A 17,893-nucleotide genomic window follows, 5' to 3' on the forward strand; every position below is an offset into this window, starting at 1 on the left:
ATTCTTCTGTATGGAATCTGTAAAACAGCAGTTTCCTGCCTTTTGGGGTGAAAAAAATTGAGAAAGCAATAATGACTCTGAGTATTTAGCATAGTGGCAACAAACCAGACAAATTTAACAGGTTTCCTTATGCAACAGTGTTGCAAATACTGGAATCTTCACATACACAAAAATCACATTAATACAGCCGTAATTAAAATTAATACTATTGAAGAACCTCTTGAATAAATACAGTAGATCTAGATTCTGTACAATAATTTCTGGTTCTGAAAACCAGTCACTACAAACCTAAAATAGTCTATGGTAAATTAAGAGTAATTAGAAATTTGAAAAGGATTAAGCATATAGCTTCCATGCAGTAGTATATTCTTTAGTACAGCTTCTAGTTTAGTTTTGTATGACTTGTCTCAAAAATTAAATTTCAACATCTTTTTCATATGCATTTTGCATATTATATGTTTCTCTGACACAAAGACCACTAAAAGAATTTTTTTTTAAGACATTATGATAAAATCCTGTTCTCTTAAGGTGAAAGCCCAGCTTTGCATTAGATCTGTCCTTAAACAAGCAAGTATGAACATGAGAACATGAGAATCCCTGTCACAGTTCAAGATGCTCTATCTCCTATGGATTAATTTTACGGTTTAATTTATTAGTACTATATTTCTTGAAAATCTCTGTATCTCTTTTTCTCCTGTTTCAAGTAGGTCCTTGGTCTCCACAGCCACTGGAATTCCTTGTGTGTCTGATACTACTCAGGGAAAAGATCTGAACTCTAGTTTGAGAAGACAAATAGGTATAAATGGGAAACTGGTCCAGCATAGGTTCCTTTTTTAGAAAGATGCTGAAAATCTTTGAAATTTTAAGTGATCCTAAGTTCCACACTCAGTGAGACTTTCCATCTCATGGTTTGAAAACCATCTGAGTTTTACCATACTGCAAACATAATTAAAGCTTGATCAAACTAATTGATCATATGTCTCTCCGTTGTCTGATGGTCTTTGAACCTCATTTGTCTTGTCCAAACAAGAGAAACAAATCTTAATTTTACCCATTAATTGCACTCCTTGCCATGTTTTGATTAAGTCCACTGCAGAACAACAGTGGAACTACTGCTATTTTGATAGTAGTCGGTGATCTTCAAATAAATCCGTGAATAAAGCATTTATTGATTTTACTGATTGGCCCAAATAGCAAGTTTTCTGTCCTTTACATGGGGCTATCTACAGTGGGTTTAACTTATGCTTAAATGCTTATGCCTTTCTCTGCAGCTTATCAAGAATTCATTATTTCTGCATCAATATATTTCTAGAGATGGTACAATCAGGTTTATTGCTCATTAATTTCAATTTAATAAATAAGCCTGGAACTTTATATTATTTATCTCTGTTCTTTAATGAGTCAAAAGTGGAATTAGCTAACAAGGACATGTATTGAGCATTTAAATTCATTCTATGCTGCCTGCATAATTCTCTACTAAAACCTTCAACAGAACACTTAATCCTAACAAAGCTTTTATTAATTCTTACGAATTAAGACAATCCCTTCCTTTGAAGGAAGCAGTTCAATAAGATTTGACACTGAACATTCTGTGGCCTGAAATACCAGTTCAGTGAATGAATAAGAAAAAATGAAAAGCTGTATTTACTTAATTAAAAACCAATAGGTTGTACATAATTCTCAGCTGATATAGAGAGGTTTTAGCAGTTAAACTGTGTATGACTAATTTGTTTCCGTAATACTACTTGACTGTAGATCTCTATATTCAGGGATATTTGCAGCATATTGTCAGATGTATCACAAGTTTTTAAAAAAGATTCATATTAAGGATTACAACCAAATTTGAGGATATTTTATGCAAGTCCAGTTCCAAGTTGTATTCGCTTATTCCAGCATCACACTGAATCCATACATTGTACTCACCCTATATTGTATTCCATAAAGATAGTATTTAGTAGCATAACACATCTCTTTTAAGATACATAATGAAAAGGCTGTAGGAATCGGGGAAAATATCTAATGCTTTATTAGAACAGGCAGGTTTTAATAATTTTTCCCTGAATATCTGCCAACTTTATGAGGCATCTGGGGAATGAATTCTGAAACATGCTGCTACAGAATTTATACTTGAGAACAATCATGGGATTTGCTTCCTAATCATTAAATATGATTTATAGGTGTTAATTGGAAGGAATAGCTGTACTTCCCAGATGAGCTAATTTCTAACAGAAGAAAGAGTCCATAGGAAAATCTAGAAAAATTGTGAGCTAGTTTTAGAGAAGTTTGGGCTGGAGTTCTAGGGAGGTGAAAACTTGATAGAAGCTGTACACAAAGTCATCATCAAACTTACATGCTGCTTAGAATTTATATATAAAGTTATCATGGCCATAATGGACTGTAATCCTAATATTTCTTTCTGTGTTTGCTTCTTATTAGAACGATAATGCAAGTGGGACCTCTGTAAAAGCACTGTAGCTTAACAGCAGGTACCAGAAGTCCAGTCATAGTGCTTGTGTGTCAGTGACACACCTGAATCAAAAAGGCATGTTTCCAAAGAGATAGTTATGCTAAAAGTAGTTGTGCAGAAGCTGGGAATATGAAACTATTTAAAAAAAAAAAAAAAAGGTGTGTAGGACACACTCTTGGAAATCCAAGTAGAGAGAAGAAAAGTTGGTGCTGGTCCCTTCTATTACATGATAGAGTCTTGATACTTTTGTAAATCTTACAGTGCCACTACATATACAGCAAGAAAAAAACTACCCGGTATCATCAATTTTCAACTGTGGAACAAAGACCGTATTCATTACCCTGCGGTGGGGTTTGTAATTATTGGGTTATGGTACATTTGTGATAGATGGGCATAAGTTGCAAAATTCAAAAAAGTCCATCGCTTGTATCCTGATAATTAAACTCACCATAATATTTTTCCTCTTTCTTCAGACATCTGCTAATTTACTGGGACCTTGTGACTAACGATGTTGTCAAGTCCCAATGCTTACAAACTTGATTTCTCAGAGTTATTTTCAAAGAACTGCTGAACCGAAGGGAAATTGTAATTAAGCCATAGACTTTTGGAGAGGCTAATAAAGTTCACAAGAGCGTTTCAGATTAGGTACACCTAATTGATCATAAATGAAACCCATGATTAAGTGCTTCTGTTGTAAGTAACAATATTTTTTTCCAACGAAAAGGAAGTGGTTCCCATAGCCCAGTCCCCATAACCACTGGTTTGGCTTTACTGCCTTGGGTGGTGTGACAGAGGCCAGTGAGATCCCCCCTAGCAGCAGTGTCAATACACATTCCTACACAGTTGCAGGTTCTGGCAACTATGGCTACTGAGTTTATTTTTTCATCACTTAGTTGAAGTTGATTGATCTAATAGTTATAAAGTGAGCTACATTTTAAACAGCTTTCAGATCCTATCAGATAACCACCAGAACAGTCTTCTGAAATTTGTAAAGGGTTGGAAATGTACAGCCCTCCTTTGACTGGACCTTAAGATAACAGCTGGTTTTCCCAATCCTGTTGAAAGAGCTGACCACTTGTACTCAGCACATTTGAAATGTTTCTCTGAGACTTCCTATTGCACCAGTAAAGTCATTAATAGCGCAGTGCTTCCACTGCAAAACCTTTTTACTCATTGACCCTGAAGTGTGTAAAATGAGGTAAAACCCTAAAATATCTAACTAATCTATACATAAACCTCAATTTTTCCTTATAAGCCTTAGCGGGTTCTGCACACTCCAGTAACTTCCATCTCTGGGAAATGAAAAATTGGTGCATTGCAGGAGAATATAACCTGTGTTTTTCTTTGTGAGAGCCTCGGTTTTAGCCATTACTGACAACTTACTCAATATAGGAATTTAATGTCTCCTTTGATGCTAGACTTTGAATGAGAAAAAATAAACTTTCCCACATAACCAGAGTCAAACTGGGTATTCCTCCAGCTAATAACTCCTTTGGGTTTTTTTTTTTTTTTCAGCTGAGTACCGCTGGAATTTTTTTTTTTGCCACATTTCTTTTTTATAACCTTTCATGCCCTTATTCTCCCCTTGATTTTTTAACTACGCACAGTTCAGCTAGCTACACAAGTAAACTGGAATATAAAAACTACAAATAAAAATGAACTCAGGTATTCTGCTTATCATTCACTGTCTAATTAGTTTCCTTTCCCTACTTTAGGAGTGATATGAATAGTGACTGTTGAGGGTTAGAAGATTCCTTTCCTAGAAAAGTGACAGAAATAGCAACAATGACAGAAATAGCAGAATAGATTGTTGCAGAAGGCAACACTAACATTTGACACTCAGGAAATTTCAAACTTTAAGCTTACTATATTTGTGATAGTCTGCTGTTACAAATAATGTAAAAGACAGCTTTCAGTCTCTACCTTGTCTTTGTGTATCTGACTTTATCTTTTCCAACTGGAAGCGATGATCTGTCATTTTGTATCCATGTCCATGATTTAAATTTATAGTGTTTAAATTTTGAAAGCCTGGAGATCTTGAAATTTAGTATTTTGCAATTAAACTTAACAAGTTAGCCCATGCTTGCAAAACAAATAAAAAGATCTATTTCATAGTGTATTGACACTGAAACGCAATGAAATTGTGTAAGGGATGTGAATCAATCTGCCTAAGTATTTACTGCTTTAATGCACCCTGAATTTATGGGTGTGCATATTGAAACGAGGTAATTATTTTAAATAACACCTATGCGTTTTTAGCTAAAGAGGCTGTGAAATTACATTTCCTTCAATCATTGCAAGGTTTGTTTCTGTGGGTTGAGTACACACCACAGGCTGCCAGAGGGCAGAGGCAGCAGTAAGGATGCAAAGACCAGTGTTGTCTTTCCATTCTGCTTTTGTGGGGAGGGGAAGGCAGAGTGATGAATTTCACAGTGCTGTGAATACTTCATTGGAGTGTTCTGTAAGGTGGATTATTTGAATTTCAATCCCTGCAGTTTGTGAAGATCATAGGCTGTACCATAGAAATGTAGGCTGAGAGGGACCTCTGGAGGTCCTCTGGTCCAACCTCCTGCTCAAAGCAGTGCTAACTTCTAAGTTGAATAAGTTGCCCAGGCCCTTGGTTAAACGAGCTTTGAAAATCACCAAAGATGGAGATTGCACAGCCTCTCTTAAGCAACTTATTCCCTTTTCTTATGAAGAAAATTTCTTTAGAGCTAGCTGGAATTTTCTTTACTGCAATTTCTGACTATTGCCTCCTGTCCTTTCATGGTACACCTCTGGAGCAGGTCTAGCTCTGCAAGCCCCCTTTAGGCAGCAGAGGACAACAGTTAGCTGTCCCCTTTTGCAAGAAGAAAAAAGTCTGTTCCTTCACTGGACTTTTCCTTTTTGAATATACTTCTTGTGTTGTTTGTGGGGCCCAAAGCTAGTCTTGGTATTCCAGGTGTATCCTCACGATGCCGAGTAGAAAGAAATAATCACTTCCTTTGCCTGTCTGGCTATGCTATTGCTAATGCAGCTGGGTATGTGGTTTGTCTGCATTGCTGCAAGGATATACTGCTGACTCATGTTCAGCTTCTCCCTCAGATCATTTTCTACAGAGCAGTGATACAGACAGACAGTTCCCAGCCTATTGAAATGCATGAGCTTATCCCCTCCCACATAAATGGGTGTATTTGTCTGAGATACAAGAAAACTTCTGGTTAGTCTGGCTTAAGTAGATTCACAGTTAAATTACCATATTCTTTAAGAAAGAAAAAACCATCAAAACTTAAACTGATGTCATTATAAACATTAATTTACTGTCTGTTGAGGATTTCACACTTAAGAGAAGTACAAGTACATCATAGCAAACAGATTTTTACACAAAAAGGTGTTGACAGTAATTGATTTTGGCTATGTGGCCAGGCAATAAAAAGGGGCCTTGGAGTGTGCAACTTTGTACAGCAAACAGACTATAAATATTAGGTATTCTGCACTATTTGGATGGAAGTGTACCATGGCTAAAGGATCCCATTTGATGTAAACAACAAATTCTTCCGAAGAGTTGCTACAGGTGTCAGAAATTAATTCACTGTTAGCACTATTACAAGGGCTTAATTAATTAACTCACTGTTGCCACAGTTTTCAGGGAAAGATTATGAATATTGAGTGGGTTTTTTTTAACTAAACATACTCTCAGGTGGTTGTTGTTTTCAAATGTTGGCTGTAGCCAGATCCAAGCATGTAAATTCTTGGATCTGGAGTTCTTGGACCTCCTCTCCTTGCAGAGGCAGCTTCCTCCTTCCACTGTGTTTCTTGGCAGAATCCTATTATGTAGCCTCCTAGACAGCATCAATAGAAAGTTGTGCTGCTTGGAATTCATACTAATGTGATTATCCAATAAGTGAAGTAGAGATTTAAAAATCTTCTATATGTGGGTTTTTATATTATTTATCTGCATCCATTTAGCTCAGCAGTGAATTTATCATGACTGGACTGACATGTCCTTTGTTGTAAATTAGTACAATGGCATTTGTACTTTGACATAAGGGCATGCTAACAAATGGATGAAAAGAAACTAAGTTTCCTTTGAATACATAACAGTTTTTCAGCCAGCTAGTTAAAAACAGATGAGGGCCAAATTCTACCCTGGTTATGATCTTGCTGTATGACAATTTCAACAAGGTCACAAGACTTTCCTCTGTGTGTGTGTGTGGTGGGGGGGGAACTGGTTTCATACAGAATATTAGTCCTGAAAGAAATAAGCATTTTATTTACACATATAGAAGAAGTTTCAAGTCTTCCAGGAAATCTGTTTGAAAACTATTTACAGTATTAGTATGCAAATTATATACTACACACTAAATGGGAATCTTGCAGCAGAGCACTCTGACAGGCATCTCACTATTTGAACTATGGTAGTCCAGTTAAAGAAGCAACACAAAAAGAAAACACAGCTGGATGTAATTGTATCCAAACAGATAGTTATTATGTTAATGGGGGTATATGAATAAAATGAAATGTTGTCCAGCAAAGGTTTTCCCACAAAGACTCTGTGTTATTTCAGCAAGATGTTCAAATAAGGCAAGCTTTTGTGTTTGTTTTAATTGAAAAGATGTGTGATATTTATTCCTAAAAATTGACAAATTGAGTGTGGCAGCACCAGAGAAACAATAAATCCCATCTCATATCAAGTATCATTTTAATAAATACTCTTCAGTTGAGAAGAAAACATGAATTTTGACCCTGATTACATTAGGTACTTTCAGTGGTATAATTTAAATCAAATTATGAGAGCAGCATTGTATAGCAGTAGTGATATCTGCCTTAAACTCCTATTGTTACCCCAGGCTGTCAGAGTAGTGATACACCCTTTTGCTGCCTTCCCTTTTGCACTGAAGCTTCCTGACGCTTCCCTGCCTGTACCTTCCTGCTGCTTCCCTTCAGTCCCACCCTCGTCCAGTTTCTGCCCTCACAGCCTCTCATGAAGTATGCCACGGCAGCTTTACTTCAGCGTGAGAGGTTTGAAACAGCCAGCTGTCAGTAAGAATCCACTAGATGCTGTAGAAGGTCAGTACTGGCCTGGGTCTCTTTCCAACCAGCAAAAAGCTTCACCCTTGTTTCATTCCTAAAAACCGCCCACAATTTCTTGTTGTGTCCCTTGCATCAATCTGCACGGCTCTGACACGTAAGTTGCCTGGGCAAGGTGCTAGATCTGTTCATACCAATTTACTGCCGGTGGACTTGAGATCTTAGAAAATAAGAGGCTTCGGATGAGGTTTATGGCCCCTTTTTTTTTTCCTTTCCCCCCCCGCCCCCCTCCATTTTTAGGACATGCTTTTAACAAACCATGACTCTAAACTAAACAAATAACAGTTTGTCCCTTATGTAAGTGTGCCTGCTATTCAAATGGTTGCATTCAAGGGCTGTAGATATTGTTAAAAGCCCATGTCTTCTTCACTGCCAGCTGCTGCCATAACCCTAAAGCAGATACATTGTTTTCTTTTTAACTTTATACCTCAGTATACTGCCCTGTGAAATTTCTTTCTGCCTTTAAACTGACCAACATGCAGAATTTTGTATTTTTCAACCTGTCGTTGTCTTTGCAAATCACAAGTTATTCTGAGTTAAAAAACCTACCATTTTTGTTCACAGGCACAAAGTGTACCTTCCCAAATCTAGCTCAATACGTATGTCAGATGCAGTCTTGAGAATATTATCTAAGTGCCTATTTTTATTCTTAGTGATGAGGAACTGTTTATACTGCAAATGTAACATGATCATACACAAATTAATTTATTACTTTAAATTAAAACTTATTTATTAATTTAAAAATCATGCTGGATAAAAAAATCAGTCTGTTATTTAAAATATTTTCCAGAAGCAAAGTACCATTGGCCTATTTGATGAAATGTATTTGTTTCTTGGCTCTGCCTATATAAGAAATGTTTAAAATTTTTGTCTGTGAATATTTACAGTCACATCAAGCATTTTACATTATGATAAAAAGACAAAGCTTATATTATCAGTGTGATAATAAGCCCAGCTTGGTTGTCTGGCAAGTAAATTCTGCATCTAGCTACTCCCATTAAAAAACCCCCAACCTACTTTAACCAAATATCTGCTCCCACTAGAGAGCAGATTTTGTACTTCCCACTCTCGGTGGCAAATGTGAGTCAATCAGTAGGTAAAACTCACCTCAGAGCATAACACTTATTATTAGTTGTTTCCAGCAATGGGTAAAGAACAGATTTCTGCACAGAGTTCATACTTAGAGGGAAGTGTCAAAGGAAGATGAATTAGGAGAAACTAGAGGACACGTGTCCTTCTGGATGCTACAGAGTTGTGAGAATGAGTCTTTGAAGGCCAAATCAGATGTGTTGAGAGTCATTCTGTTTAGACTGCCAGTCCTCTGGTTAGGCTGCTGATGCCTGGTTTTGGTTTGGGGTTTTTTTTTTATTTTATTTTCTGAAAAACCAAATCCCATTTTGGAAATTTTTTTTCATCTTTTTTTAAAAAAGATCATCTTTAAAAAAGGTGACGCAAATCCAGATGCTCCTGAGGGGAGCCTGGGGTTCACAGCTGAGGTGGGTATTGTGCAATTCTACTTATTTTGTCTCATTAGGTCAACCATGCTTCTTAGAGCTAGAATGCATATTGTACGGCTTCCTTGGCAAAACCAAAGCAGAAATATATGATTTGTTTCTGTTATTTTGAGAATTTGTTTTATTTCAAATTCATGATGTCATGAGCTCTAAGCATGTGGTCTTCAGTGTCTCACTCCAAAATTCCCAAGTACTGCCAATAGCAATTTAATTTGACTTAGTACCTGTCTGTGCTGCAAGTGTGTCTTATAATATGCATTTGGATATTTTCTGCTTCTCTGTACATTGCTTTCAGTACTTTCAGCATAAAGATATAGAGTAAAACTTGTCCTAAAAACTATCATAGGGTCCAGCAAACGAGGCTGAATAGCAAAAGATTCTCTCTTACAATAAGCCAGACAAAATGGTAATTGAGATGCTTCCTTAGACTATATGTTATTTAGGTTTTAGGGACTATTGCATAAGGACATGAAGTTATTATACGCCTCTGGTTATTTATTTTCTTAGCCTTACAAACTGAAGAGGAATATCTCAATGAAAATCGTATGGAGTTCCTTTGCAGTTTTTATCTTTGTGCTTTCCTTTCTTTTTCTTTTAATAGCCTGGATGCGTAAACACTACTGAAGTGGATATAAAAAAATCTTCAAGAATGAGAAATCCACATAAAACAAGAAAGGTAAGTACTGTTATTATATCAAAAGCAGGAGGTGGAGGTAATTTATGGCATGAAGTTCCATAGTTTCTTAAAACAATTTTGTCTTACAGCTGCAAAGAACAAATACATGAATCTTTGTTATTATTTCATAAGCTCTTAAATGAATTAGTGTTGACAAATTTGCTAATACTAAGTAAATGTTATCACATAAGAAAGGCTTTGGAGAAATACACAGAGAATGCAAAAATAAAATTCATTTTTGTCTGTGTTATTCATGTTGTTTAGTAGATTGAATAAAGAATGTTAAAATGTTTCTGTCAGTAATCAAGGAAAAAATAAATTAAAAATGCAGTGTAAACTATAACAATAGTTCTTCTTGTGCTGGTCTTAATGAAAAGGGTGTCTCTAGTTTACAATTATGCCCCAAAAGGATGACCAGAAATTGTGGAGGAAATTAGTTTCATCTAAATTAGGATCCAGACATGAACAGTGTAAGTTCTCTCGGGATGTATAGACAGATTGGAACAACACTTTCTTTCAAATCCTGTTGTCATAATAATGTAGATTGACTCCAACTTTAAAGTACTTCCTTTGAGGTATATTTTCATGTCAACCCGTGGAAAAATATGTTTTGAAAAGGAAAGTGGATTTAGAGAAATTTTAGCTTAGCTTATTTATGGTAGTGAAAGGTCCAGATTAGCGTAATTTACCAAGCAGTAACTCCAAATTTGGGTGTCATCTGAATAATTGACTGCGATAGTCTGCCTTTCAGGATACTGTTTCTTCTTTTCTTACTGGTCATCTCCACTTACTGTAATAGCTGCCTTTCAGTGTCACCCCCCATGTTTACTATGCTGTTAATATAGAGATATAATAAAAGTAGATCCTGTGTTCCATGGCATTATAAAATTGTGGGAGTTTGGGAGTCTTTATTTTACACCATGGTACAGAAGCACAATCTTATCTGAGTGCATGGCTTATTTGCAGTTTCTTTAGAAAAAGATGATCTTGGCTAACTTCTTGAGCACGCTGTACTTAAACGTCACAGTTACTATGAGTACGTGTAGAAAGCATTGTCTGAAAGCAACTATTTGTTGTCCATATTTTTTGTGTAGTCTGTCTATGGCTTACAAAACGACATTCGAAGTCACAGCCCTACCCACACACCAGTACCAGAGACTAAGCCACCCACAGAAGATGAACTACACCAAGAGGTTTGAAAAATAACTACAAGCCTGTACTTTTAAATGAACTTTTTAGGAAAGTAGGTATTAAACCAAAAATTATCGTAACTGGGAAGTTGTTCAGAACAGATCTAGCAAATGTTTAGTAAACCTTTTTCTTGTTTCAGGATATATGGATTTAGGTATGTAACTTCTATTAAAACTAATGAGACAAAACCTCACATTTTTTGTATCTTGCATTAAACAGTTAAAGGCAGTTAGCAGCAGGCCACTTAGTGGGTTCTTTGTATTGCTAAGCCCACTAGCCCATTTAGCAGTAGACAGCTTGTTCTTCCTTTCAACACTGATTCAAGGTTTGGGGGTATACTTACCTCCCCGTGTATGCACGTATGGGTTCACACATTCATCTACTGTTTTTTAATGCTTCATTAATCTTTCCTGAGATGTTAGAATTGAGAGAAGGTAAATGTCTGAAGAATTAGTTGTTCTCTTCAAAAATCTAAAAAAAAGGCTAATTGGATTTCTGTTGATGAACCTTTAGGGAAAATGTTATATTGGGTCCTTTTTTTGTCTCTGTATGATCTTTTATCTTTGACGGAAAATTCCATTTATTTTAGAACTACACTGGTGAAATGTTGTTTTAACTCAGATATATTTCTCTTCTGTGCCCTAGGATAAATTAAGGTTAAATTACAGCCCTAATAAAAAAGTTATGGAAATAGAGTCAAGCAATGAACTACTCATAAAACTCTTTGCCTTCCTTTCTTGCAGATTAAGCACTGGCAAATGCAATTAGACAGACATAGATTAAAAATGTCAAAAGTTGCAGAGAGGTAAGTATATTGTCACATCTTCTGGTTTTTCAATTAGACTGATAACTGTTGGGAAAATGTCAGTATGAAATAGCTTCAAAGAAAGAGATACAAGGGAGCTCAGGTGTCATAGAAATAACTGAAGAGAGTTTACTTTAAGTGGGAGGTATGAAGTTCTTTTATTGATAAAAGATGGCCCAGATATTCCATGATACATTTCTGATAAACCCAAGAGTCACTGAAAGCACCTCTGACTAAGTGGTCACAAGTTTCATTGTGCATTGGCAGGGAGGCTAAATGGAAATAGGTCTGGGGTTACTGTTTTGATATTTCAAAAGGGCAATCACTGATAAAGCAAGGGAACTGATCGGCAGAGCTGGGTGAGGAGCTCAGTGCTTGAACAAAGTGAGTCTGAACTTACTTCAGGTCAGAGGATGTAACACTAGTAGGAATCTTTCTCCAAATAAGACCAAACTTTGTCAGGAAGGCGCTCAAAAGCAAATAAAACAAAAAGCCCCTTGGAAAGACTAACTACAGCTTAGGCAGAGAAGAGGTAGAGAAAAGGAATGCTCTATCTTACACATCAAATTCAGAGATAGTGAAAATTGCAGAAAATTGAGCTGCATAAGACTTAGTAAAGGAATTTAAGCCAAATACAAATGGTTCTTCATCCTCTCATAGACGTTTGTGTATGTGTGTCTGCTTAGATATGTGTAGGTATGCATACACACACAAACACACATATATATATTTATAAAGAGAATAGGTTAAGAATTTGTGTTTGCTGAACAGTAAAAATAGAATACAGATTAAATATAAATAGGAATGAAAAGGAAGAATACTTGTCCTCACTTGTCAATAATCTTTCAATAATTATGAGGCAAAAGGAAACAGAAAGCAGGAATAAGAGCATGGGAGATGTAAATTACCCAGAATACAAGCAGTTTTTAGTTTGTTCAACTGAGTCAGACCAATTCATGAATACCGAAGAATTTGGAAAGAAAATTGGGGGTTTTTGGAAAGCAATAAACTTGGGAGTAGGGCCATTTGATTAGGAAATAATAAAAATATTAACTGTATGTAAAAGAGGAATAAAGGAGTCATAGCAGCTGCAGGGCCAATAAATATGACCTGAATATCATGCAGTGTTATAGAACAGATTTTAAAGGAACTGATAATTAAAACCATGGGGGTATAAAACATGTTCCTTTATGAACGCAAATGTGCATGGAAGAGATTGCTTGATTTAATTTATTAGTGCCTAAAGGAGCACTAAAAGGAGCTATGTGGAAGTATTAGGGAAGTTTGTAGTTTATTTTATTTCAGCTCTTGATAAGACTTGAGCCACCCCTCCTTCTTCAGGGGTCCACTTTTAAAAGGCTTGAGCAAACATATTTTTGCCTGAGCTTGTAGCTGACTTCTGAGTGTGTACGCGCCTGGTTACCATGGTTCAGTTGATGCAAGGCGACTTGTTAACTGGAGTAACCTGGTCAGGTTTCCTTACCTCCTGACGTGACAATGTTTGATGCTTTTGTTTTTCTAGTCTATTAGCTTATACAGAGCAGTATTTGGAATATGATCCTTTTCTTGTGCCCCCTGATCCCTCAAACCCTTGGATATCAGATGACACCACTTTCTGGGAACTGGAGACAAGGTATATAATTTTGTTTCTTCTTTTGGGGTAAGGGGGTATAACAGTTTTTTCTTGAAATGTGAAGATCTCAGACAGAGGTATTGCAGGAAGATACTGAGGCAGAAGGGCAATGCAGCATCCTTTTGGTCTTTCCAGCTTTACAGTTTCGTAAGACGGGAAGAGCTATGGATCAATAAATCTGTGTAAAAAGTTACAGTAACCAGTTTCCAGGGTTCCAGTGTGGGGAAAAAAGACACCTTTTAAAATCTGATAACATTTCCTAGTTGGAAGTCCTTATTCTTCTGTGTAAATGCATGTGTATTACCTCCATCCTGTGTAAGTACTAACAGCCTGGTTGCTCATCTCTGAACATTGCGCAGATATGAGCAATCTGGAAGGTGAGAAATCTGTGGTTGAACTTTAGGACTTAGTCTAAATTATGAACACAGAGTATTAGAATACTGAAGTATTGCTGATTGTGGGTTCTGTTGTTTTTTCTTCTGTAGCAAAGAGCCAGGACAGCAGAGGGTGAAACGATGGGGGTTTGGCATGGATGAAGCTCTGAAAGACCCTGTGGGAAGAGAGCAGTTTCTCAAATTCCTGGAGTCAGAATTCAGTTCAGAAAATTTAAGGTAAGTGAGAGGGACTTTATTTTTTAATAGCTTGTAAGATACATTGGGGGTTTTTTTTGTCTGATACCTCTCTTTCCATTTCTTGACCCCTTCAGAAATTTTCCTGTCTTACCTTTCAGAATCCATTCATGCAGATTTCTGCCTGCTCCCATATTCAGGCTGAGGGAAAGATTGATACAGTAAACAGAGACTCACATGAAGCATATTTTCCCATTCATGTCCAACTTTTGGTCAAACTACCCACGTAAGAGCTTTTCTCTCAGCTCATTTTATTAAAAGGTTTAAAACACTGACCCATTCAAAGCCTATTCAGTATCTTTTATGAAGTCCAATATTATGAGAACAGTAAAGTAAAATTCACAGACTTTCACTGTTGGTCAGGTTTCTGGGAATCATTGATCTTTTGAAAATCTCCACCAAGATTCTAGTACTCGTGGACCTGACACAACAGAAGTATTGTGACAACTAGCTCTCAAATTCCTCACTAATTGCAAAATGGAAAGGTGCTGCTAGTGTATGAATCTTAAATAATTTTTTTTTTAAAAGTATATACACAGAATTACTTTTAAGTGAGGGAAAACAGTTATTTGATTTTAAAAAATTATAGTCCATCCATTGGGTAATAACATGTTTTGTTGTCCCTGTTCTAAGGAAGTCATGTTTCAGTAAGAATTATTTCAGAGAGATTAATAACAGCCTTTCTATAGGTAAGTCAAACTGTACATAGTACAAAAGCACATACAACAGATTTTTCTCTTTATGCCACCTTCTTCTCAGACGTCATCTATATCACTTCTCATTCACCAATACCTAAGGGGTATAAAATCCTATTTGTACACATTCTAGAACTCAGAAAAATCCTAAACTACTTTTTTTCTATGCCAGTTCTCATTTGGAAGTGGTACAGCATAGCCATTCATACTAGAGTTACATTTATGTAGCCTCTTAGAAGAGGCATTTAGCATTTCGTGGTGTTGATTGATAAATACTGAGTAATTGCATAGACCTCCTTGTTGTTAATTTAAGTTTGTCAGCAGAAGAATTGGAGATGGACTTCTCTAAGTTGCTGACCATGTTCATATTCAAACATTGAATTTTGCATCACAAATGTATATTAGATACTCTAGACCTTAAGATATTTTCCAACTGATTTGTTTGCTGTTACCCACATGGAAATATGGCCTGACCTGTATGTGTATGTTGATAACTTTGTTAGTGACAGATATAGATTTATTTTTTAATTAAAAAAACCATGTAGTAAAATGAAATTTTTAAAATCAGAATAATACCAAGGAAAGGAAAGGTAATTATTTTATTGAAAGAGAATCCTGGTAATTCCTTATGCAGAGCAGCTGTTCAAACATGAACCTATCCAGCCCAGTGTGTGCTGCAGTTTCTATGCTTGTCTATGATTAATTTGTCTCTCTGCCAACTAGACTGTTACCTGCATAATCCCTAGCTCTTTCTTCTAATCCTATTTACAACACTAACCACAGGCAAACTGCAAGTGGCTGATCCAGAAAAATTCCCTAGAGAAATTTGTTCAGAGCTGATTCCTTGACATGCCCCCTACTCTTCTGTGTCTCTCTCCAGATTCTTATATTGGCATTATAAAATGTAATATCTGAGCAATGGTGAATATGAGCTTAAAGGCTGTCCCCGGGAAGGATCAGGCAGGGGATCAAACTTGCACTGAAAAGGTGCTTTCTGTGATGATTAACTGAAGGAAAACTGTCTCACAAGCTCAGAATTAGGTTTATGAATTCTCAAACTGTAGGGAAATCAACCCACCATTAGGCTTACACAGTAAAGTCAGGTTAGAAAGCATGAATTTGTAAAGCTCGTTGTGTATGGGAGTCAAAATGTTACAGGTGTCAGTAACAGAAATGAAAAGCTTGATGGTTTCAAGCTTTACTGCTGAATAAACCTTAAATTTAAAAGATCACCAATTTCTTTGCTCACCCGTTAACCCTACTGTGGCAATTTGGGTTTTGGGGGTGTTTTTTTCCGGATTTGACAGCTACCTTGAGAAAAAGATATATTTCCCTCCACATCTTCCCACTGCAGCAAAGTGAACTCAAGTCAGTAGCTGGCGCTTGTCCTTTTACAGATCTAATCATGATAAAATTTACAACAAGCACCATCAAACCCACAGTGGGATAGGCAGCTGGGACCCTGGATTCAAGCTACGAAGCGCTGTACACAGGATGCAGCACGGGACTGCAGACACTACAGAGAGATTCAGTATTAATTGATTAGAAGTCTAATACCTCGCTTTGGTGAAAGGAATACAAAAAATGTGAAATGATATGTCTACCAGATACACCGTTTCTGTTCAAGTGTGATTATCTTATGTAGCTAAAAGTCCCAGTGTTACTGTTTCATTAACTTGGACTGAGAGTGTCTAAGCTGGCTGAGAATCTCCTTCTTAGTGGATATAGATCCTGCCTTATGAAACAGAACAGGGATGAAGAAACTTGAGCCATGAGTTAAAACTAAGAACTGTGCAATGATTAGGAATGCAACCAGGTTTCACCTTCTTACTCTGTATCTCTGTGCTTTTTTTCTTTGCCTGTAAATGGAGATTAATAGTATTTCACTCTCTAAAGGGGTGTTGTAAAGCATAGCAAAGGAATAAAACTGTCTAAGCAGTTCTGTCAGTGCAGTAGCTTCATTACAGTGTGATTGCAGTTTGCTAACACCCAGGTTGGATTCTGTATTCACCTCACGCGTGCTATGACTTGTAATTTCTTGTTACCATATGGATTTTTTGGAGGGATCACTTTGCATGCTGCTCACTACACAGAACGAATAGCTAAAGTAACATATGATTTGGATAATAGATTGATAAAGTTCCCATGGCCTATTACAAAAATGGTGACCTTTGTTTAAAATTCACAAGACTTAAGTTTGAGCGTGATGCAGTACTACTGAGCTTGCTCACAAGGCTGTTGGAGCACTGAAAAATGACTTTTCAAAGAGAGTGAGATAGTGAAATGAATCTTGCTGCAATGTGGCACCTGCTTTCTTTCATCCCTGTAGAAAATCCTCATTCCTCTCCATATCCTTTGTCTGCAGTGCTGCAGAATTCTTTAGAAAGTTAACATCCATAAGCTGATTGTACGTTTGCTCCCAAGTGGTTGTTTTGTAGGAACTGCAGCCTGTAAAGATCTAAATACTTTCAGGCCTGCCAACCTGAAAGCCTGTCCAAGTCATTATGCAGTATTGCAGTAGGTGTGATCTCCAAGGCAGCGCTAAGACTGCAAAAGCCTCCTAGGTTAGTGCAGGGAGAGTGGTGACAGGACATCTGCCGTGATGCACAGAAGGAAAAGCCGCTGGACCCCTTGCCCCTTCCTTTGATCCGCATTATTCCCCTGTACGGAAAAGGGGCTTTGAGTTCTGGCTGTCCAGAAAAAGAAGAGAGGGACTGAGGAGTTAGCTAGATTTAGATGTTTTCTCTCAATAAGTTTTCTCTGACCATCCCCCTGCAAGCTGAGATTTTGCGAGGTGTTTATTTTGGACTTATCCATTTAAGTTGTTGTAGAAATGTTCTGTACTGGAGATAGAGGCTTTGATTATATCCTGTAGAAAAAATAAATAAAACCCCACATAGGCACTACTAAAAATTTGCAGTGCTGCCTACAAACTGTTTCAGTCATAATGCTTAATTTTATGTTTAACTTACTTCAGTGGTTCTGGTTATTCTTTTAATAATGCCATAGCAGTGCTTTTACTAGAGTAGAGGGAGAATGGTGCAAGAGGTTAAGTTTTCTTTTTAATCCAGCCTGTTTCACTTTCACTTTTTTGCTCTTTATTGCAATCACCACTCTTGATGGTTTTAAATGCAAGACATTTCTGTTTTCACTGATGGTGGAGGAGAGAGTTCTGGATGTTACAAAGTATGAAGATTGATTAACTGTCCTTGA

At 36.8% G+C, this 17,893-nt stretch overlaps 1 protein-coding gene across 10 annotated transcripts in view; it reads left to right on the forward strand.

Annotated features, from left to right (window-relative positions):
* RGS7 (regulator of G protein signaling 7) overlaps nucleotides 1–17,893 on the forward strand; it is a 294,692-nt gene that overhangs the window by 239,027 nt on the left and 37,772 nt on the right. For all 10 annotated transcript variants that reach the window (XM_052805847.1, XM_052805846.1, XM_052805848.1 and 7 more), the window contains 5 exons: nucleotides 9,653–9,727; nucleotides 10,822–10,920; nucleotides 11,662–11,723; nucleotides 13,246–13,356; nucleotides 13,842–13,967. In XM_052805847.1, the coding sequence (XP_052661807.1) occupies nucleotides 9,653–9,727; nucleotides 10,822–10,920; nucleotides 11,662–11,723; nucleotides 13,246–13,356; nucleotides 13,842–13,967 (473 nt within the window). The remainder of the gene's footprint in view (nucleotides 1–9,652; nucleotides 9,728–10,821; nucleotides 10,921–11,661; nucleotides 11,724–13,245; nucleotides 13,357–13,841; nucleotides 13,968–17,893) is intronic.

This window comes from Harpia harpyja, chromosome 13 (assembly GCF_026419915.1).
Source record: "Harpia harpyja isolate bHarHar1 chromosome 13, bHarHar1 primary haplotype, whole genome shotgun sequence".
NCBI classification, from domain to species: domain Eukaryota; kingdom Metazoa; phylum Chordata; class Aves; order Accipitriformes; family Accipitridae; genus Harpia; species Harpia harpyja.